We start from the raw sequence: 25,999 nt of genomic DNA on the forward strand, positions 1-25,999 counted from the left end.
TATGGCAGCTATCTGCTGCCATAACAATGGTATTCAACGTCAAAGTACCGACGTACAAACGACGGCGATCGGTTCGGAAGTGGTTAAAGCAGTATTAAATTCAAAACACAAACACTGATTTTATTCCAGCTTACAATGTGTGTTCTTAAATGTGGTGGCTGTATTTGTTTTCTTTTTTTAAGTTCTTTCTTTCTTTTATTTTCACCTGGTGAGTCAGCTAGCAAGTCTATTTTTTTTTTTTTTTTTTAGGGGAAGCTGCCCTGCAGATGTAGCAGTTAGAGAGTTCTGACAAGCCATTTAACACCAACAGGGATGATTAAAAAGACCAGCTTTTATTTCTTTGACTTTTTTTTTATCCCAAAAGGAAACACAACAGTTTGCTGTAACTACTTATAAAGTGTTAGCTGGAGTTTGGCTTCAATGTGGTAGTGTATCTAAATCTGCTAGTCCATCTAAGGCTCGATTCACACCTATGCATGTTGCTTTTGAGCGTTTTTGGAGGTTTTTTTTTTCATGCTTGCCACGTTTTTGAGCAGCGTTTTTGCAGCGTTTTTGCCGCGATTTGCGTTTTGCGTTTTTTTTTTTTTACAGTTTTTTTTTTACAGTCTAAAAAAAAAAAAAAAAAAAAAAAAAACGGCAAAAACGCTGCAAAAACGGTGCACTTGCGTTTTTGATGCTTGTCCGTTGAAATCCATTACATGCAAAACGCTGCTTTTTGCATGAAAAAAAGTCCCCGACCCTTTCCAAAAATGCAGAGAAACAAAAAGGCATTGATGTGAACATGTTCCATAGGAACCCATGTTAAAAAATTCCCGTGCATTTCTGCAAAATGCAAAATGCATCAAAAAACGCGCTAGTGTGAATGGAGCCTAAGACTCCCCTCCCCCCAGACTGACAATTCTGGTGTCCAAAGGTGTCCCCTGTGCGCCTTCATCCACAGTGGAGGCACTCTAATACAGGAGGTATGTTACTGGCCAGACCAGCAGGTGAAAACAGAGGGGTAAAGCCCAGAAAAGAAAAATAAAGCAGCAACCACATCCAATGATTGGTAAGCTGCAATATATTACATGTTTGGTTTAGGATTTAATACAGCTTTAAAGTGATTGTAAAGCTTCAATTATTTAAAGAAAAAAATAACAAACATGTCATACTTACCTCCACTGTGCAGCTCGTTGTGCACAGAGTGGCCCCAATCATCCTCTTCTGGGGTCCCCCGGTGGCTCTCGCGGCTCCTCCCTGCATCAGATAACCCCCTTGGAGAAGTGCTTCCCTGAGGGGGTAACCTTGCGGGCGCACTCCCGAGTCCAGCATTCAGCGTTCTTAGCCGTCGAATGTATGACTCGCCGCCCCCCCCCCCTCCCCTGGTGCCCACGTAATTGGATTTGATTGACAGCAGCGGGAGCCAATGGCTGCGCTGCTAACAATCTATCCAATCAAGAGCCGAGGACCCCGGGCAGAGAGACAGCGCGTCCCCACCGGGTGAAGTTCCAGGGCTCAGGTAAGTAAAACTGGGGGGCCGGTCACTGCCAGGTGTTTTTTCACCTTAATGCATCCTATGAAAAAACACAAGGGTTTACAACCCTTTTAAGGACTTTGGAGCTGAGAGTCGGTACAGAGAGGCTGCTGGGCCATGAACTACATGGCGTTTTGCTGATAACGCATACATTCTCCCAGCTCCCAAGTGTGCATATGCAAGCGCATCAAACAGCTACAACGTATTTAAGAAGGATGTTAGTCCACTAGGTGTTTTTTTTAATGTAATAATAATTAAAGGGGTTGTAAACCTTCGTGTTTTTTCACCTTAATGCATCCTATGCATGTGCAAGCACATGCTTTTGCCATGTCAATTGTCCCTTTCTATGTTGTACAATACCTGATAGATCTTGCCTGGTGCTGTCTTCGACTGTGTGTACTGACCACGCTTTTGCTGATCCCCGATAGCGTGGTCATATTACGTCCCTCCGTCATTCAGCGTCCCCGTCATTTAATAGATATGACTTTGTCAACCACTTTAATTAAAAAAATGCCATATCCTTTACTTGTTATGTAGTCTAATTGCATATCAAGTAAAAAAAAAAAAGAAAAACACGAGGCTTCAATTCATCTTTAAAAATAAAGAGCTCTTTATTGAATAATCCTGTTTTTGACTAGCTGGAACTTGGGTCTCAGTACAATGGAACACTAACTATGCGAGTCCCAGAGCAACAGCACCCTGAAACTTGGTGCTATGACACTTGGGGGTGTCTTGCGTAAAAAAAAAAATCCATAGCTCTTCATCCAGGGAAGCTGCTGGTGCATTCATTCTGTGTGAAGGAGGCAAAGTTTAATGTTCTCCCTCTACAGGTTGAATGTTAGTCATTCATAAAAAAAAATAGGTGGTTTGGGAAAATACAGCATTATGACCACTAGATGGAGCTAAAGATCATGGGAAATAATTATTTGTTTCCTATGATCTTCAGCTACATTCAGTTTCTTATGAAACGCTTGATTTTATGACTGAATAAAATTCAACTTGTAGAGGAAATAGAAGAACATAAAATTTTGCCCTTTTCGCAGAGAATGAATGTACCAGCAGCTTCCCTAGAACAAACTATGCATTTTTTTTATAAATACACCCCTTGGAGACACATTAACACACAGTAATAACTCCCTGGCATAATCTCAGATGTATACCTCCTACCTGGGAGTTTTGGGTGTTCCCACCCACCTTTGTGTGTTCCTCAGCCAAATTTGACCCAAACCTGAAATGTAGATTTATAGTATTGCAATGATTGCCATTGACAGGTATGAACCAAAACAGTATCATATTTACTGAAGGTCAACGAAAGCCACATTTTTGAGAACATTTCTTCATATAAAAAACTAGGGTCCTCGGTAGCAGGTCCTCTTTAAATAACCTCTTAAAATAGTTCTTTCTTTCTGTTAACTCCATTGAGTTGTTTATCCAGATACAGTATGCACTTGTAACATGCCACAAGCTTAATATTTTGTTATATTCAAGGAAAAAATATAACCTCTTATATATAAATGAGTCTTTATAAATATAAACATCTGTATTTCTACTTCAGTAGTTCACTTCTCAAGGCTGATGCCCTCATCAGCGACTGCAAACACGGGACTGATGGGGGCCGTGAACTTGGTCTGGTGGCTGTGAAGAATGACGAAAGAACCAGGGTCAAAAAAGACCAGTTCTCCTCCATCGATATCCACCAAAACACCAATATGTTTGGGGCTTTTTAGCAGTTCTACAACTTCATGCTGAGAGTCATGGGAAAAGCGGAAGTCTTTGTCATAGCGTGAAAAAATCCAAGACACGGGGTTAAATCCTAGCCTGGCATCATTGCCTGAGCCCCTGCGTGCAATGCTTCTGTAGGTAATGCCGAGCTTGTAGGCACAGCTCTTCTCCACATTGACCTTCCAACAATGGATGCCCTTCTGGAACGACTCATTAGCCAGACAGTTAGGCCAGTGGTCAAAGCGCTCAGGCCCATCTGGATAGGTCTTGGCTTTCTTCTGGAGGAACTTCAGAGTGTTGTTTTCTGATAAGGCCAACAAGGGGCTTATGGACTTCTCATCAAAAGTCAGGTCTTCACACGCTAAAAATAAAAGATATCATTGAATTACTAATACTGAGTGGACTTCATTATTCAATGTGTTGTGTGGGAAGAGCTTACCACTTAACCATTTCAGCTCCGGAAGGATTTACCCCCAGGCCATTTTTTGCGATACGGCACTGCGCCACTTTAACTACAATTGCGCGGTCGTGCGACGTTGTACACAAACAACATTTATGCCCTTTTTTCCCCACTAATAGAGCTGACTTTTGGTGGTATTTGATCACCACTGCAGTTTCTATTTTTTGTGCTATAAAAAAAAAGTAGGGACAATTTTGAAAAAAAAAAAAACAATATTTTTTACTTTTTGCTATAATAAATACCAAAAAAAAAATCTTCATCAGTTTAGGCCAATATGTATTCTTCTACATATTTTTGGTAAAAATAAATAGTATTAAAAGCATATATTGATTGGGTTGTGCAAAAGTTATAGCATCTACAAAATAGAGCATAGATTTATGGCATTTTTATTAATATTATTTTTTTTTTTACTAGTAATGGCGGTGATCAGCGATTTTTAAGCTGGACTGCGACATTGCGGTGGACAGATCGGACACTTTTGACACCACCGACATGTATACAGTGATCAGTGCTAAAGATAGCCACTGATTACTGTATAAATGACACTGGCAGGGAAAGGGTTAACATTAGACGCAATCAAGGGGTTAAGTATTCCCTAGGGAGGTGTTTCTAACTGTGGGGGGAGGGGACTGACAGGGAGTAGAGAGAGATCAATGTTCCTGATCACTAGGAATAGACGACCTCCCTCTACTCCCCCAGAACGGGGATCTATTTGTTTACATTGACAGAACCCCGTTCTGGCTCTCTGTGGAGCGATCGCGGGTGGCCGGATGACATCGCGGCCGCCGGTCACGCGCATCGACTCCGGCGTTGCACCTTCTATTGCTCTTAAAGCGGCCGATGTACACCTAGGGCGATTTGCGCAGCCATGCCAACCTGCCGCATTATAATGACGGCAGATGGTCAGCAACCGGTTAAAGACCCAGGCCTTTTCTGACACTTTTTGGTTACATTTTAAAAAAGCATTATTTTGGCTAGAAAATTACTTACAACTCCCACACATTATACATTTCTTTTTGCAGAGGCCCTAGAGAATAAAATGGTGGGTTTGCAATTTTTTTTATAGAACATGGTATAAGTGCAGCCTTTTTGGGAAAAAACACACTTGAACCACTTAAGGACTGCCCCACGTATGTACACTGTACATATACCTATACATATGTACACTGCGGCAGGGCGGCCCTTAAGAGCAAAATCACGTACCTATACGTGATTTCTCTTCTCGGCTCTCGGGCGCGCTGCCGGAGCCCTGCGGTCGTTCCTTGGAGAGGCAAAATGTAAAGAAGGCAGACCGTCGTTCTGTCAGAGAGAAAGAGAGAGATCTTGTGTTTCTGCTAATCAGGAATACAGATGTCTCTCTTCCTCTAGTCAGTCCATACCCCACACAGTTAGAAAGCATTCCCTAGGAGCACACTTAACTCTTTGATCGACCCTGATGTTAACCCCTTTCCTGCCAGTGTCATTTATACAGTGACAGTGAATATTTTTAGCACTGATCACTGTATTGGTGTCACTGGTCTCCAAAAAGTGTCACTTAGTGTCAGATTTGTCCGCCGCAATGTCACAGTCTCACTAAGACCTCTTTCACACTGGGGTGCTTTTCAGGCGCTTTAGTGCTGGAAATAGCCTCTGCTAAGCATCTGAATACTGCCTCCCATTCATTGCAGTGTGACTTTTCACACTGGGGCAGTGTGCTTGCGGAACGTTATGAAAAGTTCTGCAAGCAGCATGTTTGGGGTGGGTTGAGAGCGCTGTATTTAGCGCTCCCAAAACACCCTGCCCATTGGAATGAATGGGCAGTGCTTTCAAAGCACCTGAAAAGCGATTTGGAAGTGCCGCAAAACGGGTGTTTTTAACCCTTTTTTTAGGGGTTAAAAGCGCCCCACTAGCAGCCGAAAGGCGGTGCAAAAGCTAATCGCTGCCATTACTAGTAAAAACAATAAAAAGTCCATAAATCTATCCCATAGTTTGTAGACACTATAACTCTTGCGTAAACCAATCAATATACATTTTTTGAGATTTGTTTTACCAAAAAATTTGTAGCAGAATACAAATTGGCCTAAACTGATGAAGAAATTTAGATTTTTTTACATTTTTTTATTTGATGTGATTTAAAGCATAAAGTAAAAAATGTCGTTTTTTTTTTCAAAATTGTTGGGTTTTTTTTGTTTATAGTGCAAACAATTAAAACTACAGAGGTGATCAAATACCCCCAAAAGAAAGTGCTGTATTAATACTGAAATTAAATTACACACAGGTGGACTCTATTTACTAATTAGATGACTTCTGAAGGCAATTCGTTCTACTAGATTTTAGTTAGGGGTATCAGAGTAAAGGGGGCTGAATACAAATGCACACCACACTTTTCACACATTTTTTTGTAACAGATTTTGAAAACCATTTATCGTTTTCCTTACGCTTCACAATTATGTGCCACTTTGGGGCAGATTTACTAAAACTGGAGCACTCAGAATCTGGTGTAGCTGTACATGGTAGCCAATCATCTTCTAACTTCAATAAAACCTGGAAGCTGATTGGTTTCTTTGCAGAGCCGCACCAGATTTTGCACTCTCCAACTTTAGTAAATCTCCCCCTTTGTGTTGGTCTATCACAAAAAAATCCCAATAGAATAAAAACATTTTTTCAAAGGGTATGAATACTTCTTCAAGGCACTGTAATTGCTGACCTCGACTTCTAAAATCTAGTTTCCTGATTCACATAACAAATAAGTATACTGGAACCTCCTCTGCTATTAAAGTAGTTGTAATGACTGAAGGTTTTTTACTTTCATGCTTTCTTTGCAAAACTTCAGTGTGCAACTCCCCCCGCAGCTTCCCTAACACTTACCTTAGCCCGATCTAGATCCTGCAATGTCCCCTAGAGTTGCTGCTCTCCCAAGAATCTGCCTCCTCATTGGTTCAGATACAGCATTCCATTGGCTCTCACTGCTGTCAATCACAGCCAGTAAGGAGGGAGCAGGGGCAGAGCCGGGTCCCGCTCTGTGTGTCTTATGAACACACAGAGCAGGGCTCAGGAGTGAGCACGCAAGAGTGCCCCTATAGCAAGCAGCCTGCTATGAGGGAACTCGGCAGGGGGAGGATCAGGGCTGCACAGAGCAGGTAAGTAAGACATGTTTGTTTTTTGTTTTTTTTGTTTTTTATGTAAGCCTTTAGTATCACTTTAACCCAAATCCCTTCTCTACCTTCAGCGCTGGGTGCAGATTACAGTATATATGGAGCCGTCTGTGCTTCAACACATGGAAAGGAAAAAAACATCCACCGCACACTGAATACATCAAATAAATTCAGATTTATTGCAGCTGTCAACCACTGTAACAGTCCCCACCCATGAGACCTCCCACTGACGCGTTTCACCTGGCAAGGCTTACAGTTACAGAAGGAGCTTACAGTATGTCACGTCATCAGTGTGTGGCGGTTTGCTTTTCCCTTTCCTAGTTCAGTACTTTCAGAGATGTTAACCCAGAACAAATACACAGATCAGGAGTCTTTAACCATGAGAAAAAAACAATGGGTATCAGCAATGTTATTTAATATCTAGGCCTACTCACTTGTTAAGTGTTGCCATAGCAACCAAACAGACACATCCTATTAGAAAAAAACACCCTAATACAATGGGAAGAGCCCCAGGATTGGGTGAAAACAGTAAATCACGTATTATTTAAGTAACCGCTTTTTTCACCCAATCCTGGGGCTCTACCCTTTGGATTAGGGTGTTTTTCTTGTAAGGTAGATCGTCCTGCATTTACTGATCTCCATCTAAACAGTACTAACCAGTGGTGGAGCAGAGGACCGAGGAAGCCCATAATTTGTTCAGTAGCGGACTCTGTACACGGTCAATGTTAAACTTTAACTTCTCTGACTCTTCAGGCTCCAGAATGCCTTCAGCTTCTTCTGTTCTAAAAGGAATAAAATAACAGTGTTATCATCCTCATATTATATTCAGACCCAGGATCTGCTTAAAGGGAAACTGTACTGAAAGAGGTATTTAGAATACCATTGTTGACCTCTTCTTGAAAATGCTAACTTCCTGGCTGCCTCTGGCTCAGAAGGATCTGAATGAAAGCCGGGGAACTATCATTTTCAGAAGTAAAGGGTGCTAATGGCAGCCTTTTTTCTCCCTTACATGTTTCCCATGCAGGGCACAACAACATGTTCACTTAATTGCTGCACTCTCCATAAATACTATTTCTTCACTACCCCACAGCTTTGAGAGTGAAGCTGGGGAATTATGGCTATGTTTTATTTCAATCACCCAGTGGGCTGATTTAAAAAAAAAACTGAATTGATTTCCCCATCCACACGTCCTCCCATCCTCCACTATCAGAATACACTGATCAGCGCTGAAGTTAATCGGCTGCAGCTCTAATCAAACAAAGCTTTTCTAACAAGCTTTTTTGTGAGAGGTCAATGGTTAGATCAAACATGAATGACCACAGATGGATCAAAAATCAGCCGGATGCTGCTGAACTGGCCACATTTTGATCCATCTATGGTCAGCTGTAGCCCTGTGCTCCTCATACCTGGAATGACTGGTACATGTAAGTAGAATTAATTCTATCATTACTCTATAAATATAACAAATTTCACAGTTGTGAAATCATTGCTGTCTATATAAGTTGTACTTCACAGAAGTGACTTCACTATTCTCTAAATACAAGTTAAAATGGTGTGTCTTACAATGTATTAGTTATACCCAGGTCCGGGACAAGGGGTGGGCAGGAGGGAGGGCTGCCCTGGGCGCAATGGCTTACTGCAGGGATGGGGGCACCCTGACCCTAACCCTAAAGGGTAAAGGGGCGGGAGGGCACAGTTTGGCATCTTTGCCCTGGGCGCTGGATGACCTTGTCCCGGAACTGGTTATATCTATATCCATACTCCTGATGCATTATAAGCTACTATACAGAAAACTCACCTTTCATCCATCTCAGTTTCAGAGTTCTGGGGAAAAGAGAGGAAAGAGAAGAGTCAGCATACAGACGAAATAAAAGTGATGGGAATGTGGGACATAAGACAATGCATCTCAAAGTGCCAGTACCCAGATGGCCTAAAGATTTAGGTGCCAGCAATCTCAAACAAGCTATTCATCATTAATTAAAAAAATAAACAAAGAAAATAAAACAGTAGACATTCAGAAGGAGACAGGATCGCTTCCTGAATGCCTGACAACCCCTGCTATACTGCCCTCTGAAAAGTGTGAAACCATGGATGACTTTTCAGAGGGCAATAGGCATTGATGCCTATGTGAAAGGGCCTGTTTTATTGCTGCACTTTACCATTAGCTAATGCCCGGAAATATGATTGATCAATTATAAATTTAAACGCCCTATTCAAAACGATAATTTATTCAGCCTAAATAACAACTGGTTTACTAATGCCCTGTACACATGAGCGGTTTTGCCGTCGGAATAAACTCTGAAGGTTTTTCCCAACGGAATTTCGCTCAAGCTGTCTTGCATACACACGGTCACATAAAATTCCGACCGTCAAGAACGCGGTGACGTACAACACGTACGATGGGACTAAAAAACGGAAGTTCAGTACTCAGTCTTTGGGCTCCTTCTGCTAATCTCGTGTTTGTCTCGTGTTAGTAAAAGTTTGGTGAGAGATGATTCGCGCTTTTCAGACTCGTGCTTATCAGATCGTTTTAACTGCTGTTCAGTTTGTGCTTGTGGGTTCGTATCTGTTCTTCAGTGGGCGTTGTCAGTTCGTATCTGTTGGCCTGGGGGCCAAAAGGCTTCGCAAATTCCAAAAGTTTCTCCAGCGTTGCCTTCCTCTTTATTTTGTTACCCAGAATAAATAGATATTTTATTTTCTGAAAATACTTGCCTATGTGTTTTTCTACAAAAAGGACAGTTTGTTTGTGAGTAGGCAGGTAAATTTCAAGAAGACAATGTCAAATTAACAAGGAAAACCAACCAGCCTCCTTGAGGTTAAAAAATACAAAATAATAATGTTGTTGTGGTAACTTGACACACAAAAAAAAAACAATTCTATATGGAGATCACTAGAAAATAATTTTTCAATAATTAAAAAAAAAAGGAGATCTTGATGAAATAACAAAAAATGATGACTATAAAAAATAATTCTAAACATTATTATGGAGATCTGGCTTTTAAAAAAAAAAGATTATTCATGAGATCACGAGAAATAATAAAGAAAGAAGTTTGTCAGAACCGGGTGTGAATATCAGCAGCAAAACAACTTCATTAGTCTAGCATTATAAAGAACAAAAGAATGCGCTGCATTAAAAGATCACGGAATTTGCAGCGTGACGAATGTGCTATCTCCATTATGAATGCTAGTTTTGCCAGACCGAGCGCTTCCGTCTCGTACTTGCTTCAGTTTTTTCCCGATAGCAATTAGTTCCGTCGGAAAAATATAGAACATGTTCTCTATCTCTATAAGTCCGTCTGAATTTTCGACGTAAAAAAGTCCGATGGGGCATACACACGGTCGGATTATACGATGAAAAGCTCCCATCAGACTTTTTCTGTTGGAAATTCCGACCGTGTGTACGGGGCTTTACACGTAGATATTTGTTTTATCAGTCGGAGGCAAGCAACATAATAGCCAATGAGCCAAGCAGATTCTAACTTGATCAAGAGCCCATCAAATTGACTGAATGATCTTTGGTTTGCAGTTTGTATTCAATTAGATGAATGTATGCGTAATGAATAATTGATTGCACAACATATGATCATATCAATACGTGTGTGGCTACCATAGGAAAGCTGTTTTTTCTAACAATCATGTTGCTAATAATCAGCACGTGTATGGAAAGTTCACGATTTCTCCACTGGCTCTTTTACTATGGATAATATTTAAATGAGCTGGGAAATCTTATCTCCATAATCTGACTATGTCTATATAGGTATTACGTCTTTTCCGTGACCAATCTGTGGTCTAGAAAGCGTTGGATAACCAGATCATTCAAAATTGACTTTATACTTGTATGGCTAGATCTGGGGATTTCTATATTTCTTGATGTTCAGGGACTAGATTTTATTTATTTTTTTACTGATCTGAATGCAACTCATTGTGTTCAACTAGTGCCATGTTTGGATCAGTAAAAAAAAACAAAAAAAAAACTGCATTACCGGTCAGTGTTTTACACGTTTGTGCAAATACACAAAAATATGTACTTAAATCACACCTCCTCATTATTTAGCATTGTGGGTCAATTGCCTTGTCATGTTGCAATGTAGCAGCAACCTGCTGATCTCTCATACACAAGCAATAAATCAATATTTTGGTCACAAGTGCCTTCATAGCTTTATCACATCGCAGTTTAGAACATTCGGATAACATTAATGGCTCATTGGTATGTAAATCATGTCCTGGTGATATAAGTCGGAAATCCCATTTTAACATCAACAATCTGATCATTAGCTCACATTTGATTGGCTGAACTGATCTTTAATGTGACCATTTTTTTTTCTCTTTGAAAAGGTTATGGTGAGGTGGACTTCATTTTTTTGTTTCTTCTTATATGGAAGTCTGTGGTGCGGTGCTATATTGATCCCCGGTGAATAAAAAAATCTGGTCCTCCAAATACTTGGTGAGGGCTCTCCTGAAGAGATTCCCCCAGACTTTTTTTTTTTTTTTTCGTTCAACAAGCGGTCTGAACAAAAAAACAAAAAAAAAAGCTCTCAGATCCCTGCATCCACACAAGTGATGTGGATGCAGGGATCACCCCCACCATGCTTTTGCATTCTGACAGCGGGTGCTCTCTCCCTGTCAGAATACACAGATCAGCTCTGCAGCCATCAGCTGCAAGCACTGATCAAAGGCTGATTTGCCAGCATGATTGTTCAACATAAGCCGGTCGTCAGAGGAGTACACCACACAGACCAAAAGTTGGCCGGTTCCTGCTGAACCCGCCAATTTTCGGTACGTGTGCACCTGGCTTAAACTATATCTCTAGGTAAAACCTTTTTTTTTTCTTTTTTTTTTTTTAGATTTGGATAGGCGGAGGAAAGGATAGACCCTCAGTCCTCATTGGGGAGAGTCACCACTCTGTACTGAAAACCATTGTCACCAAAACAGAAAATGGGGTGAAAGCCAAACATTTCGAGTTGTCCTAGAAAGAGTGGTAAGGGGAAAGCCTAATGGGGACACATGTCTAAAAGGGAAATTTCTCTTAATTTGGGAGATTTCCTAAAACTTCCTGTTGTGTCTCTGAGACAGGAAGTATAGAGTAATTTCTTAATGGTACACAGACCCCCCCCCCCCCCCCCCCCCAAAAAAAAAAACCTTTCCTACCCTGTTCAAAATTTAGAAATATGTTTTGGCTATACATACACTTTAAAGGAACCAACATGCCCTCTATTGATCAGTAAGAAATGTATAGCCTTCTTATAAAGTTAGAGAGAGGAGAACAATCCACTTCAGTGCAGAGCAACAAAGTAAAAACTTGGCTATAGATTCATGTAATTGAACCATTCAACATGTAAGTGGGTGAAATGATGCCAGTTAGGTGCTGCAATGAAACAGGAGGGTAAGGGTTGATGCCTTTACTAGTTCTTCTTGTGGCTTTCAGGGGTTTTCTCTGGGTCCGACCCACTGATCATGTGTTATAAAAGAGGGACGGTGGTCCAGAGAGCATCTAACTGGCATAATTGTAACCCGCTTACAAACATGATACATTCTCACTGCCCGGGGCTTCTGCGAGTCATGAGCAGGCGTTGGGAAAGCTCCCAGGAGCTTCTCGTTTTAACACCCAACCTAAGTTCTCAGTATAAGAAAGAAGGCATGGGGCTTTCCCACCGTAAAAAAACACCTCCACTCACAATCAGGCTGAGGTCATCCATCTTGGTCAAAATATCCACCAGATAGTTCCTGATGCTGGACAGTTTTTTTGAAGACTCGGTCCAGTGGGCTTTCTGGGTGAGAATACCCTGCTGTACTCGCTCCTCCTCCGCATGGACCTCCTCCAGCAGGCGCTGCTCCTCGTTCTCACACACAGTGCGGATGAACATCAGACGCTGGATGATCATTTCACGGGAGGCCCGGGCTTTGCTCTATAGAAGAGGAAGACAGAATGTAAGTTATCATAAAGTAGAACTAACAGCAAAAAAATTTTTTTTTTAACATTTTGGATAGAGTAAGGGAGGGTTATAACCCCTTTCAGGTTGTTTTTTATTGCAAACTGTGCCCCATTTGGGAGATTTTCTTTCACTTAAACCATAACCAAAACACAATTCGAGAGGAAATCCCCCTAATGCCGCGTACACACGATCGGAATTTCAGCCGGCAAAAGACCGATGAGAGTTTTTCGTCAGATAATGCAACCGTGTGTATGCTCCATCGGTCTTTTGCTGGCGGAATTCCAGCCAGCAAAACATTGAGAGCATTCTCTAAATTTTTTGGTCGGGGAAAGTTTCTATCTGAAAATGCGTTCGTCTGTGGCAATTCCGACGTGCAAAATTCCTACGCGTGCTCGGAAACAATTCGACGCATGCTCGGAAGCATTGAACTTCATTTTCTCAGCTCGTCGTAGTGTTGTACGTCACCGCGTTCTGGACGGTTGTAATTTCAGCAAACTTTTGCGTGACCGTGTGTATGCAGGGCAAACTTGAGCGGAATCCGTCGGAAAAGCCGTTATATCTTTTTCCAACGAGAAGTCCGATCGTGTGTACGCGGCATAAAAGGATGAAATCCTTGGTTGTGACTAGGGTCCCCATTGAAATATTCTTCCTCTATTCTTGTTATGGTGACAACCCAAACTTTGGGGTTTTTCTCACTTTCAGTGATAATGGTCAACCGGGCAGATAGAGAGGGTGATTCTCCCCAACAGGCCCAGCAATAAAAATCTGACAGGTGTTCTAATCCCTCTCCACTTTATCAAAATCTAAAAAAAAAATTGCCTTTTATGCCTCTGAGAATTCTGAACTTAAAGAAGAATTCCCGGTATGGATATTTTTACATAATTACATTGGTCTAGCTTGGACCGATATAACTGTATATACCATACCCTTGAGATCCCCCTGGAATCTGTAAATAACTAAACTAGCCACCTCTACACCAGTAATCTCCACTAGCTTCCGAGTCCGATGCCTATTGCCTGCCCTGCTGCATTCTGACCACAGGAGGTCGGCCTCTTGGTATGGGAGCCCTTCAGAGTTTGCCTTGCACTTTTTCAAAAAATGCAAAGAATGATTGGACGAGGTATAAAGCTAGGGCGGTTACATAGTTAGTCTGGTTGAAAATAGACACAAGTCAATCTAGTTCAACCAAAAAAAGGGGAAAAAAAAAACATTTACAATCCTATATACACAATCCCATACCCACAGTTTGGGCAAAAAAAACAGTAAAGCATGATCCTATGTGCTCAAGCAAGGGAAAAAATTCCTTCCCCAAGAGCCAATCGGATATTCCCTGGATCAACTTTACTTATAAATGTTAGTATCCAGTTATATTATGTACATTTAGGAAAGAATTCAGGCCTTTTTCAAAGTAATCTACTGAGCTGGACAGAACTAGTTCTTGAGGGAGTCTAGCTGTGTAGCTCCCTTCACCCAAGGACCCCGACGAGCGTATATCCCATAAAACTTTTTCAGTACAAATGGAAAAAGCCTCTGAAGGCTTTTTACTGCCGTCTGGGTCCCCATTGGAGAGATTTCCTCTTACTTCCTGCCCCTAATAAACAAGGACATGCATTGAGGGATAGGGTTTCACAGGAAGACATGGAAATAAAAACCCAACAGAGGTTTTAATCTTTCTCCAGCCTAAGAAAGTTTTTGTGCCGCTTTTTAATTACAGTATTAGAAAGATTTTCTGATATGTCCTGAACCTGTGACACATTTTCATTGGGACAGGAAGTCAGGCAAAACATCTCAATGAACACAACAACAAAAACTTGCCAGAGGTTCTAACCCTTCCTGATTTCATTTGAAAATTGAAAAAATAATGTTTTGGCTGGAGTTAGGTTTTGAGGCCTCAGGTTTGCAAACTTGATCCAAACCGTTACATAGGATTCCTATGCTCCATTTTGATTTAGCGTTTATGTTATTTTATAAAGAATGCAAAGAGAAGCATGGAAGAATTCCTTTGAAAATGTGTACATGTACAGTATCAAGGAAGATGGAAGTCCAGTTAAAACTTTTCTCTAGTTCAGGAAAGAGCGGGAGGTGGTTAGATTCTCTGCCAGTGTCCTCACTGAGATTGTTTTTCTCACTTCCTGTTCCAGAGACACAGCAGGAAGTGAAAGGAAACCATTCTAAAGGCCCCATTTACACCTCAGCGTTTTGTAGCTTGAAGCTTGAAGCCCTGAAATGCTGAAGGAGGAAAAAACAATTATTCTATATGGAGATGGTTCACATCTCCACTACAAGTCACCTGAAGCCAAATGCCCGAAGCTCAAAAAAGTTCTGGAGCTTTTTTTGTAGCTCAAATTGGTCAGATTTGCGTGGTTTTGGCACTTTGTTATACCCATTTAAATAAATAGAAATGCGCCATCTGCATGTTTTTGTGCACATTCACGCGCTTTGGCGTGTTTTTCTGCTCAAATGCAAAAATGTAAAAAGAAAAATGTAAAAAAAAAATTGTAATAATATATCAATAAATAAATGTAAAATAAATACACAAATGACTAAAAATCATCATTTATTTGTGTATTCATTTATTATTATTATTATTATTATTATTAGTAGTAGTAGTAGTATTACCACCCTAACCCTAACAAATAAATAATCAACCCCAAACCCTAATCCTAACCTTATCTCTAACCCCTTACCCTAACAAAACAAAAAAAATACAAATAATGAATTTTTAATAATAAAAAAAGAAATAAAAGCTAAAAAACCTAGCAACAAATGATGCAACAGATGATAGTTTTTTCTACTGGTTAATTAAAAAACACCAAAGCCTAAAAATACTGTAGAAAACTGCGCAAATCGTGCATAAAAACATGCCAAATTTACGCATAAAAACGTGCAAACAAATGCTGGAAGAACGCTCAAAGACATTACACTCAAGTGTGAATGCAGCCAAAGTGAGACTTTCCACATTAGATTGGTGTTATTGGAGTGTCTCTATTGGGAGATTTTACTCTCTATTCTGGTGACAGTATTACGATTTCAGTGGTCATCAGGACAAACAGGGAGGATAGATCTCCCAAAGTGATACCCAGACAGCAATAAAAACCTGACAGAGGTCTAACCCTTCCCCAGTCTATCCAAGCAGTCAAAATGGATTTAAATTTTGTATATAAACATATAAACAGGGACTCATTCTGCAAATAATCCATTATTACCGCCGCATGTGGGATCTTTGATGGCAAGGCATCTGCAAGATACTTCTCAATCCCAGCTGTCTGCAGCTGCAGCTTCTCACACTGATCGACAATCTTGTTCTAAAAAGAAAAAACGTCTTTATTAATGACATTTAGTCATCATGCTTCCCTAGTCAATAAAGCCAGTTTAATAAAGACACACCCTTTTGTACAAGTCACACCCCTATTTTGTGATTTAATTTTTTTTTTTTAGTAATTAATTTCTATCTACTGGAGGCAGTGTATGGTCTGCTTTTTATGAAGAATTAATTGCCAGCCTATACAGACCACTAAACCAAAAAAAAAAAGATATATGGTTTATGGATATATGGTATATGGATATGTTTTTTCTGAACTGTAAAGAGCCTTGACTCTTCTCAGCATTCTAACATCCTCTGCTCTCTACAGTTTTTTTTTTCTGAATTAAGTCAAAAATATCCAGAGATTGCCAGAAAACTGTAAAAAAAAAAGAAAAAAAGAAGGCAAAAGTTATCACAATTTGTACGGTTTAAAATCACTCTGTCACTACAATTTTTTCTTCTCTAAAATGCCCCCTGCAACGAAAAATCAAGACTACTAAGCTTTTCAGAGGTGATTCATTTTTTCACTCTTATGCCCCGTACACACGGTCGGATTTTCCGATGGAAAATGTTCGATGGGACCTTGTTGTCGGAAATTCCGGCCGTGTGTAGGCTCCATCGGACATTTTCCATCGGAATTTCCATCACACACAATTTTGAGATCTGGATCTCATATTTTCCGACAACAAAATCCGTTGTCGTAAATTCCGATCGTGTGTACACAATTCTGACGCACAAAGTTCCACGCATGCTCGGAATCAAGCAGAAGAGCCGCACTGGCTATTGAACTTCCTTTTTCTCGGCTCGTCGTACGTGTTGTACGTCACCGCGTTCTTGACGTTTTGGAATTTCCAACAAGATTTGTGTGATCGTGTGTATGCAAGACAAGTTTGAGCCAACATCCGTCGGAAAAAATCCATGGATTTTGTTGTCGGAATATCGTGTGTACGGGGCATTAGAAAGTTAGAGCGGTATCAAACACCAAAGGACAAAAATAAAAATGTAATATATTGCAGTTTACCAATCCCATAAAACTACCAATCATTTGTAAAGAGGGTAAATGAACAAGAATTCTTGTTTATTACACCCCCTCTATGTCCATGTGAACTTATTCTTCATTTTTAATAATTTTTGTTCTTCCTCTCGGCTGCCCATGCCCCAGCTCCTGCACTGACGTTTTGAAAATTTGCTTTACAATTCTGTCATATGCATGCGCAAGATGAAGAGCATGACATCATGTGCTTCATCTCACGCATGCACTGTACAACATTACATGCATGTGTTATAAATAAATTTATGAAATAAATAAAAAACCTTCAACTGAGATCTCCGGGGGGGGGGGTTTTACCATCAAAAGGGTACAATGTTGTATGGCACACGTGCAAGATGAACCACATGAATATTATTATTATTATTATACAGGATTTATATACCGCCAACAGTTTACACAACACTTTGCAAAATGTAGGCAGACATTACAATTAAAATACAAACAAAAGGAATCAGAGGGCCTCGTTTGAGCTTGCAATCTAAGAGGGAGGGTCAAGTGATACAAAAGGTAATAACTGTGGGGGATGAGCTGATGGAGAAAGAAAAAACACAGTGTATTAGTTAGAAGCAGGATAGGCTTCTTTAAAGAGAAGGGTTTTCAGAAAAAGATAGATTAGGAGATAGAGGTAGGGAGTTCCAAAGGATGGGAGAAGCTCGGGAGAAGTCCTGGAGGCGAGCATGGGAGGAGGTGACAAGGTAGCTAAAGAGCAGGAGGTCCTGGGAGGACCAAAGAGAGCCGTTTGGTTCTATGAGACCATGTTAGTGATGTAGCTGGGGGCCGAGTTGTGGATGGCTTTGTAAGTTGGTGAGCGGAAGTCAGTGAAGGGATTGGCAGAGAGGAGTAGCAAACACTGAACAGTTGGTAAGGTGGATGGGTCTGGCAGCAGCATTCATGATGGACTGAAGGGAGATAGCCTATGTTAAGGTGATCCAAAGAGGAGGGAGTTGTAGTAGTCGTGGCGAGAGATATCCAGGGAACAGCAGGGGAGAAGGACATTCAATATATCAGAAAATGTGTTGGATAGAATTCTTTAGCTGTTTGAGAGACCAAAGATGGTATTATTCTTGAATTTTAATTGCAGGAGGAATAAGGAACAGAAATAACAATGGAAAAAGAAAGGAATGGCCGAAAGAAAAAAAAGGGAAGAGGAAAAAAAAGGAAAGTATAAAGTAAAGAGGAAAGAAAACAAGGAAAAAAAAGGAACGAGGAAAGCAAAGAGGATGAAATTGAGAAAAGGAAAGAGGAAAGAAAAGAGAAGGAGATAGAGTAATGGAAAGAGGAAAGGAAGAGAAAGGAAAAATAAAGAGATAGAGAACAAGAAAGAGGAAAGAAAAGAGGAAGAGATAGAGAACAAGAAAGAGGAAAGAAAAGAGGAAGAGATAGAGAACAAGAAAGAGGAAAGAAAAGAGGAAGAGATAGAGAACAAGAAAGTGGAAAGAAAAGAGGAAGAGATAGAGAACAAAAAAGAGGAAAGAAAAGAGGAAGAGATAGAGAACAAGAAAGTGGAAAGAAAAGAGGAAGAGATAGAGAACAAAAAAGAGGAAAGAAAAGAGGAAGGGATAGAGAACAAGAAAGTGGAAAGAAAAGAGGAAGAGATAGAGAACAAAAAAAGAGGAAAGAAAAGAGGAAGAGATAGAGGAATGGAAAGAGGAAGAGAAAAGTAAAGAAAAAAGGAAAGTAAAGAGGAATGGAAGGAGGAGGGGAAAGAGGAAAGTAAAGAACGATGGAAAGAGGATGAAATCAAGAAAGGGAAAGGAAAGGAAGAGAAAGAGGGAAACAAAATGAGGGACAGAGGAAATTAAAAGGAAAGGAGAAAAGGAAAAAAAGAGGAAAGGTAAAAAACGATAAAAAGAAATTTACAAAAAAAAAAAGAGGAATGGAAAGAGGAAGGGAAAAGGAAAGAAAAACAGAAAGTAAAGAGGAATGGAAAGAGGAAAGGAAATAAAATGGAAAGAAAGAGGAAAGGAATTTCTTTGACATAAACTTATCCGTTAACTTATCACTCATTGCCTCGCCTCCGGTTTATCTCATCCCTCTGGTTCATATAAACTCAGGTCTTCTCTATATTCTCACCAGGCTGGTTATTCCGGCCACTCTGCTTTTTTCTCCTTTGTTTTTTTGGAAATCCTTTCTATTCATACAAAACTTGTATGATGTGTTAGATGGGGTCAATTTGTAAATTGTGATAATTCCACCGTGTTATCCATGTTTGCCATTAATGGAACAAGATATAACTTTGTGCAGATCATTTTCTTTACTCTTTTTCAATCAACTTTTGCCGAAGGAGCTGGGTGGTAAATTGTCAACCAAATAGCACTTGCACCCAATCAGGTATTCTGAGAGCCAATTGCACTGGCTGTCATAATACTACAGCTGTCAGGGGAGATTCTGTTATACGCACTGATTAGCCTGGGGGCTGAACAAGAGAAATCTTAACGTGTATGGCCAACTTAAATCGGGACTAAAGTTCCTCTATGATACACTGTGAGCAGGTAGGCATTGTATTGCAGAAGAGACATGCAAAAAAACATACCTACCTGCCTCGGACTGTAGACTGGAGCGTTGGGAAGGTAGATATCCTCCCTTTAGCCCTGCTTTAAAACCTACAGGTATAATTGTTTACATCGTATGTTTGCACAGCATGTAACAATACTGTGAATAAGGATCTTATTTTCAAAAGAGCACAACAATTATTTCCAGCTGAATCCAATGAGAATTACAGTCACATGTCTAAATAAAGACTCTCTAAATGACTCTGTAGGCATGTGATGACTCTGTAGGCATGTGATGACACTGTACAACATGTGATGACACTGTACAACATGTGATGACACTGTACAGCATGTGATGACTCTGTAGGCATGTGATGACTCTGTACAACATGTGATGGCACTGTAGGCATGTGATGACACTGTACAGCATGTGATGACTCTGTAGGCATGTGATGACTCTGTACAACATGTGATGGCACTGTAGGCATGTGATGACACTGTACAGCATGTGATGACTCTGTAGGCATGTGATGACACTGTACAACATGTGATGACACTGTACAACATGTGATGACACTGTACAGCATGTGATGACTCTGTAGGCATGTGATGACACTGTACAACATGTGATGGCACTGTAGGCATGTGATGACACTGTACAGCATGTGATGACTCTGTAGGCATGTGATGACACTGTACAACATGTGATGACACTGTACAACATGTGATGACACTATACAGCATGTGATGACACTGTACAGCATGTGATGACTCTGTAGGCATGTGATGACACTGTACAACATGTGATGACACTATACAGCATGTGATGACACTATACAGCATGTGATGACACTGTACAACATGTGATGACACTATACGGCATGTGATGACACTGTACAACATGTGATGACACTGTACGGCATGTGATGACACTGTACAACATGTGATGACACTGTACGGCATGTGATGACACTGTACGGCATGTGATGACACTGTACAACATGTGATGACACTGTACGGCATGTGATGACACTGTACAACATGTGATGACACTGTACGGCATGTGATGACTCTGTAGGCATGTGATGACACTGTACAACATGTGATGACACTGTACAACATGTGATGACACTGTACGGCATGTGATGACACTGTACAACATGTGATGACACTGTACAACATGTGATGACTATGTATGGCATGTGATGGCACTGTACAACATGTGATGGCACTGTAGGCATGTGATGGCACTGTACATGTGATGACTCTGTAGGCATGTGATGGCACTGTACAACATGCGATGGCACTGTACGGTATGTGATCCTGTAATACTCTATTTACAATGAAGGGAACATTATTGGTATAGGGGTACTAGGAAATACACCAATTATGGGGGAGCAAAGCTCTGTCCATGTCTGAGGAGCTCTGGGCTTCAGTATGAAAATACAAATAGATGTGAATGGAAAGTTTCATTGTCTCATATAAAAATCCAGATAGTCAATAAAAGGATTCATTCACAATGTTAGCTCTGATTTTATTTCATTTTATTATACCAGTAATGCATGGAATGCCTGTGTGCTGTCACATCCATATGTATTCTGCTTTACAAATATATTGTTAGTGCTGTGTATGTAAATTTCCTCTACATATTACTATTAGTGACTTCTCCTACCTTAGTCACTGAAGTGCTCTTATCTCTGTTGGATTTGTCTGACTATCAGAACATGCTGCAGAGGAGGGGGGAGGAGAGAGAAGGGAGGGGGGAGGAGGGAGAAGGGAGGTGGGAGGAGGGAGAAGGTTGGGGGAGGAGAGAGAAGGGAGGGGGGAGGAGAGAGAAGGGAGGGGGGAGGAGGGAGGTGGGAGGTGGGAGGAGAGAGAAGGGAGAAGGGAGGTGGGAGGAGAGAGAAGGGAGGGGGGAGGAGAGAGAAGGGAGGTGGGAGGAGGGAGAAGGGAGGGGGGAGGAGAGAGAAGGGAGGTGGGAGGAGGGAGAAGGGAGGGGGGAGGAGAGAGCAGCTACACTTTGTGAAGTCTGGGGAGCAGAGAGCCGACATCAATCAAGCAAAATGACATGAAAGTGGGTGGATCCAGACTCCAGAGCCAGATAATTGTCGGTATTACACTGTATGAAAGTCTGTAGATCCTCCCACAGGTATATAGCTCAATTTTACTTCTGAGAGGGCTGGAAGGATTTATAGATATCAGCAGCTCACATAGAATAGTTGTAAGCAAAAAAAAGGAAACCCATACTACTCTGTTAAAGTGGAGCATTATGCCTGGTGGCCTTTTGAGATAATGTACACATATGCACAGCATACATGCAAATTATGACAGATTTACCCCCCAAAGTGCCCTCTTGCAGGGATATGACGTTTGCGATCTCCCTCATTGCTGCATTGCCACTGCTGGCATATTTGCCCAGTCTTCCTCTGGTTTCAACTTCTTTGGGTATCTTGATTGGCTGACCCAGGATGACGTATTATATCCATGCACTCAAAGCATTGCTAAGACTGTACACTGGGCTGGGCATGTGCAACTCATTGAACACTCAGAAGTAAATTGCTGGTAAGGCAGAAGCCTTTTTGTCAGGAGTGACTTAAAGCGGATTTCCACCCAAAAGTGGAAACTCTACCTATCTGCCTCCTCCTCTACTCCGGTGCCACATTTGGCAATATTCGGGGGGAGCGGGTACCCGTTTTTGACAGGTACCCATCACCCACTTCCGGGAGACTGCGCCAGGGCGACCTTGGCCCCCCTCTTCCTTCCTCCGCCACCGGGCCAGTTAGAAAGCTCAGCGCGCTTTGCATGCGCAGTAGGGAACCAGATCTGAAGCCGAAAGGCCAGTTTCCCTTACCACGAATGGCGGCGGCAACACTCGAGAGCCAATTGGAAAATCAGCTGGGGTGCTGACATTGCGGGATTGATAGACAGGTAAGTGCTCTAATATTAAAAATCAGCAGCTACAGTATTTGCTGCTGACTTTTAATTTTTTGGTGGGGGGTGGAACTCCTTGGTAAAGTGGAGGGGAAGTCCCGATTTAAGGCCTCCTCCCCTGCTTCTCTTTAACAAATGGCACATTTTTTGGGGGGGGGGGGGATCGGTTACCTGGTTTTGACAGGCATTTGCTTCCACTTCCACTTGGATTGCCTTATCCCTGAAGTTGCCTGTGACGTCACTGGCGCATGTGCCCTGAAGGAACTGCATGCCCGTGCCATTCCTTCAGTGCCGTAAACAGTGGCTCCCGCGCACATGCCAAGGACCCGAGCCCACTAACCAGGAAGGGAGACCAGGTGAAGATGGAAGCCCTGTCAGCAGTAACAGCACGCCACTGGAGGGCTTTGTTTTAAGGTAAGTTTTACATATGCGATGCATACTAGCTCATTACAACTTTGCCTTGCAGGTTTAAAAAAAAAAAACACAACGGTGGTTCACTACCGCTTTAAGCTGGGCATAGAAACATAGAAACAACCAATATATGTTTTGTTGCATCCTTATCATGAGCTTTTCATTTGCTCTCAGTTGAATATTTACAAGTTATAACAAGATTGTCAGTAAATCGTTATTTGTGGAACTGGTCAACCAAATAATCACTTTGGATTCTTATTAACATCAACCTTTGAACTTTGAAATGACAGAAATGTTCTTTTTTTTTTGTAGCTTATTACATGAAATAGATACCCAACCAAACCACCAAGGGGAGACGTCTACAGTAACCCAACTCCCTAAGTGCTCCTTGGTATGGACAATGGGAGCCAAGAATTTTCGGGAGGTTATAAAGAGAGCATTGTGCGCGGTGCAGAGGTAGAGAATGCTGTATTGTGATCTTCCTCTACAATCCAGAATCTTTTCCCTCCATGCTGAGTGTTTATCGGGTTGGACAGGATCATTTCAACATTCCAAAATGAAATATCAAGTCTCATCTGAGACATGCACACCATTCATGGGCGAAACCAAAATCTCTGCTGCTCCATGTATGCAACAGGCAATAATGGGAAATTAGAGTGTATTCTCACCAAACACCTAGTCTGTGTTCTGATTAGGCCTTGTTCACACAGGCGTACTACAGTGTACATAGATCCCAAATGACCCCGATTTCGAGGGACTGTCCCTGATTTGGAGCAATGTCCCTCTGTCCCTTTCTCCTCCTCATTTGTCCCTCATTTTGGTCTGATCTATATAGTTGTATATAAAATGCACTTTTTATCTTTCAAAAAGTGTTTCCCAAGGCTAAACCTTTCATCTGATTTCTAAATTGCTGCATATGTACATTTTTAAAAGCCAATATAAAGGAATAGTACTGGTGGATTTAATTAATTTGTTTGTTTGTTTTTTTTTTGTTAACCAATTCAGCCCCGGAAGATTTGGCTGCTGAATGACCAGGCCATTTTTTGCGATTCGGCACTGCGTTGCTTTAACTGACAAATGCGCGGTCGTGCGGCGCTGTACCCAAACAAAATTGACGTCATTTTTTTCCCACAAATAGAGCTTTCTTTTGGTGGTATTTGATCATCTCTGCGTTTTTTTGGTTTTTTTTTGCACTATAAACAAAAAAAGAGCAACAATTTTGAAAAAAAAAACACAATATTTTGTACTTTTTGCTATAATAAATATCCCCATTTTTTTTTAAAAAAAGCTAATTTTTACTCAGTTTAGGCCGATATATATTCTTCTACATATTTTTGGTAATAAAAATCGAAATAAGCGTATATTGATTGGTTTGCGCAAAATTTATAGCATCTACAAAATAGGGGATAGATTTAAAGCATTTTTATTATTTTTTTTTTTTTTTACTAGTAATGGCGGCAATCTGCGATTTTTTTATCGGGACTGCAACATTATGGCGGACATGTCGGACAATTTTGACACATTTTTGGGACCATTGGCATTTATACAGCGATCAGCGCTATAAAATGAATGGATTACTGTAAAAATGTCACTGGCAGGAAGGGGTTAACACTAGGGGGCGATCAAGGGTTAACTTGGTTCTCTCTCTGTGTTCTAACTGAAGGGGGAGGGGACTGTGTAGGAGAGATGACAGATCAGTCTCTTCTCCCCTCAGAGAACGGGGATCTGTGTGTTTACACACACAGATCCTGTTTGGCGGTGTTTCACGAGCGATCGCGGGAGCCCGTCGGTTATCGCGCCTGCTGGGGCACTCGCATCGGCAGCGAGCAGTAGGCACGCGAGTGCGCCCCTAGTGGCCACAGGGCGAAGCAACGTACCATAACATCCTTTCACCCAGCCGTGTCATTCTGCCGCAGTAAAACTGCAGCGGCTGGTCGGCAAGTGGTTAATTCTCCTTTAAGGGTGTGTGGCAGGAGGCGTGTCCTATGCCTACATACATTTGCTAGTAGGTGTCCCTCGTTCCCATCCCAAAATGTTGGGAGGTATGCAGTATACACCCAATGTGAGGGCCATGTTTACCTGCATGGGTATGTACAGGTTGTTCTGTGCATCCCTGTGCAGAAAGTCCCACTGATGTCTATTGGGACACAGTGACTGCATGGACACAGCCGCTGCTCCCAATGTGACATCGGTGTGGGTGGAAGTGAATGAAACCGAACGTACATTGTCTGCATTTGGGGTCGTGCACCTGCACCTCCACAGATGTCACATTGGGAGCAGCAACTGTGTCCGTGCACTCACTGTGTCCCAATAGACCTTAATGGGACTGCCTGCACGGGGATGGACAGGACACTTGTGCATCCCCGTGCGGGTATACATGGCCCTTGCATGGGTGTACACTATAGTATGCCTGTTTGTGAACGAGGCCTTGTAGTGTGTACCTTAACAACTTAACCTCTGGAGGATTTACCCCCCTCTTCATAAACAGGCCATTTTTTGCGCTATGGCACTGCGTTAATTTAACTGACAATTGCGCGATCATGTGATGATGTACCCAAATAAAATGTATGTCCTTTTTTCCCACAAACAGAGCTTTCTTTTGGCGGTTTTTAATCACATCTGCGTTTTTTGGGGGGTTTTTTGGCTGTAAACAAAAAAAAGGCCAACAATTTTGAAATAAACAATTTTTACTTTCTGCTATCAAACATATCCAATAAAAAAAAAATGTAAAAAATCGAATTTCTTAATCAATTTAGGCCAATATGTATTCTGCTACATATTTTTGGTAAAAAAAAAAAAAAAAGTGCAATAAGCGTTTATTGATTGGATTGCGCAAAAGTTATAGCGTCTACAAACTATGAGATATATTTATGGAATTTTTTTTTTTCACTAGTAATGGTGGCCATCAGTAACTTATAGCAGGACTGCGATATTGGGCAGGCATTCGGAAACTAACTGACACTTTTTGGGGACCAGTGACACTAATACAGTGATCCGTGCTAAAAAATATGCACTGTCACTGTACTAATAACACTGGCTGGGAAGAGG

General features: G+C 41.3%; 1 protein-coding gene across 1 annotated transcript in view; it reads right to left on the reverse strand.

The window, feature by feature from the left end:
* Nucleotides 1-2,099: 2,099 nt before the first annotated feature.
* The window catches only part of BSPRY (B-box and SPRY domain containing), a 28,976-nt gene continuing 5,076 nt past the window's right edge, over nucleotides 2,100-25,999 (reverse strand). The window contains exons 2-6 of the mRNA XM_073599835.1: nucleotides 15,969-16,067; nucleotides 12,505-12,735; nucleotides 8,628-8,653; nucleotides 7,487-7,611; nucleotides 2,100-3,596 (exon numbers count right to left, since the gene is read on the reverse strand). Of these exons, the coding sequence (XP_073455936.1) occupies nucleotides 3,073-3,596; nucleotides 7,487-7,611; nucleotides 8,628-8,653; nucleotides 12,505-12,735; nucleotides 15,969-16,067 (1,005 nt within the window). The 3' untranslated portion in view covers nucleotides 2,100-3,072. The remainder of the gene's footprint in view (nucleotides 3,597-7,486; nucleotides 7,612-8,627; nucleotides 8,654-12,504; nucleotides 12,736-15,968; nucleotides 16,068-25,999) is intronic.

Source organism: Aquarana catesbeiana, linkage group LG09 (genome assembly GCF_042186555.1).
Source record: "Aquarana catesbeiana isolate 2022-GZ linkage group LG09, ASM4218655v1, whole genome shotgun sequence".
In the NCBI taxonomy this organism is placed as follows: domain Eukaryota; kingdom Metazoa; phylum Chordata; class Amphibia; order Anura; family Ranidae; genus Aquarana; species Aquarana catesbeiana.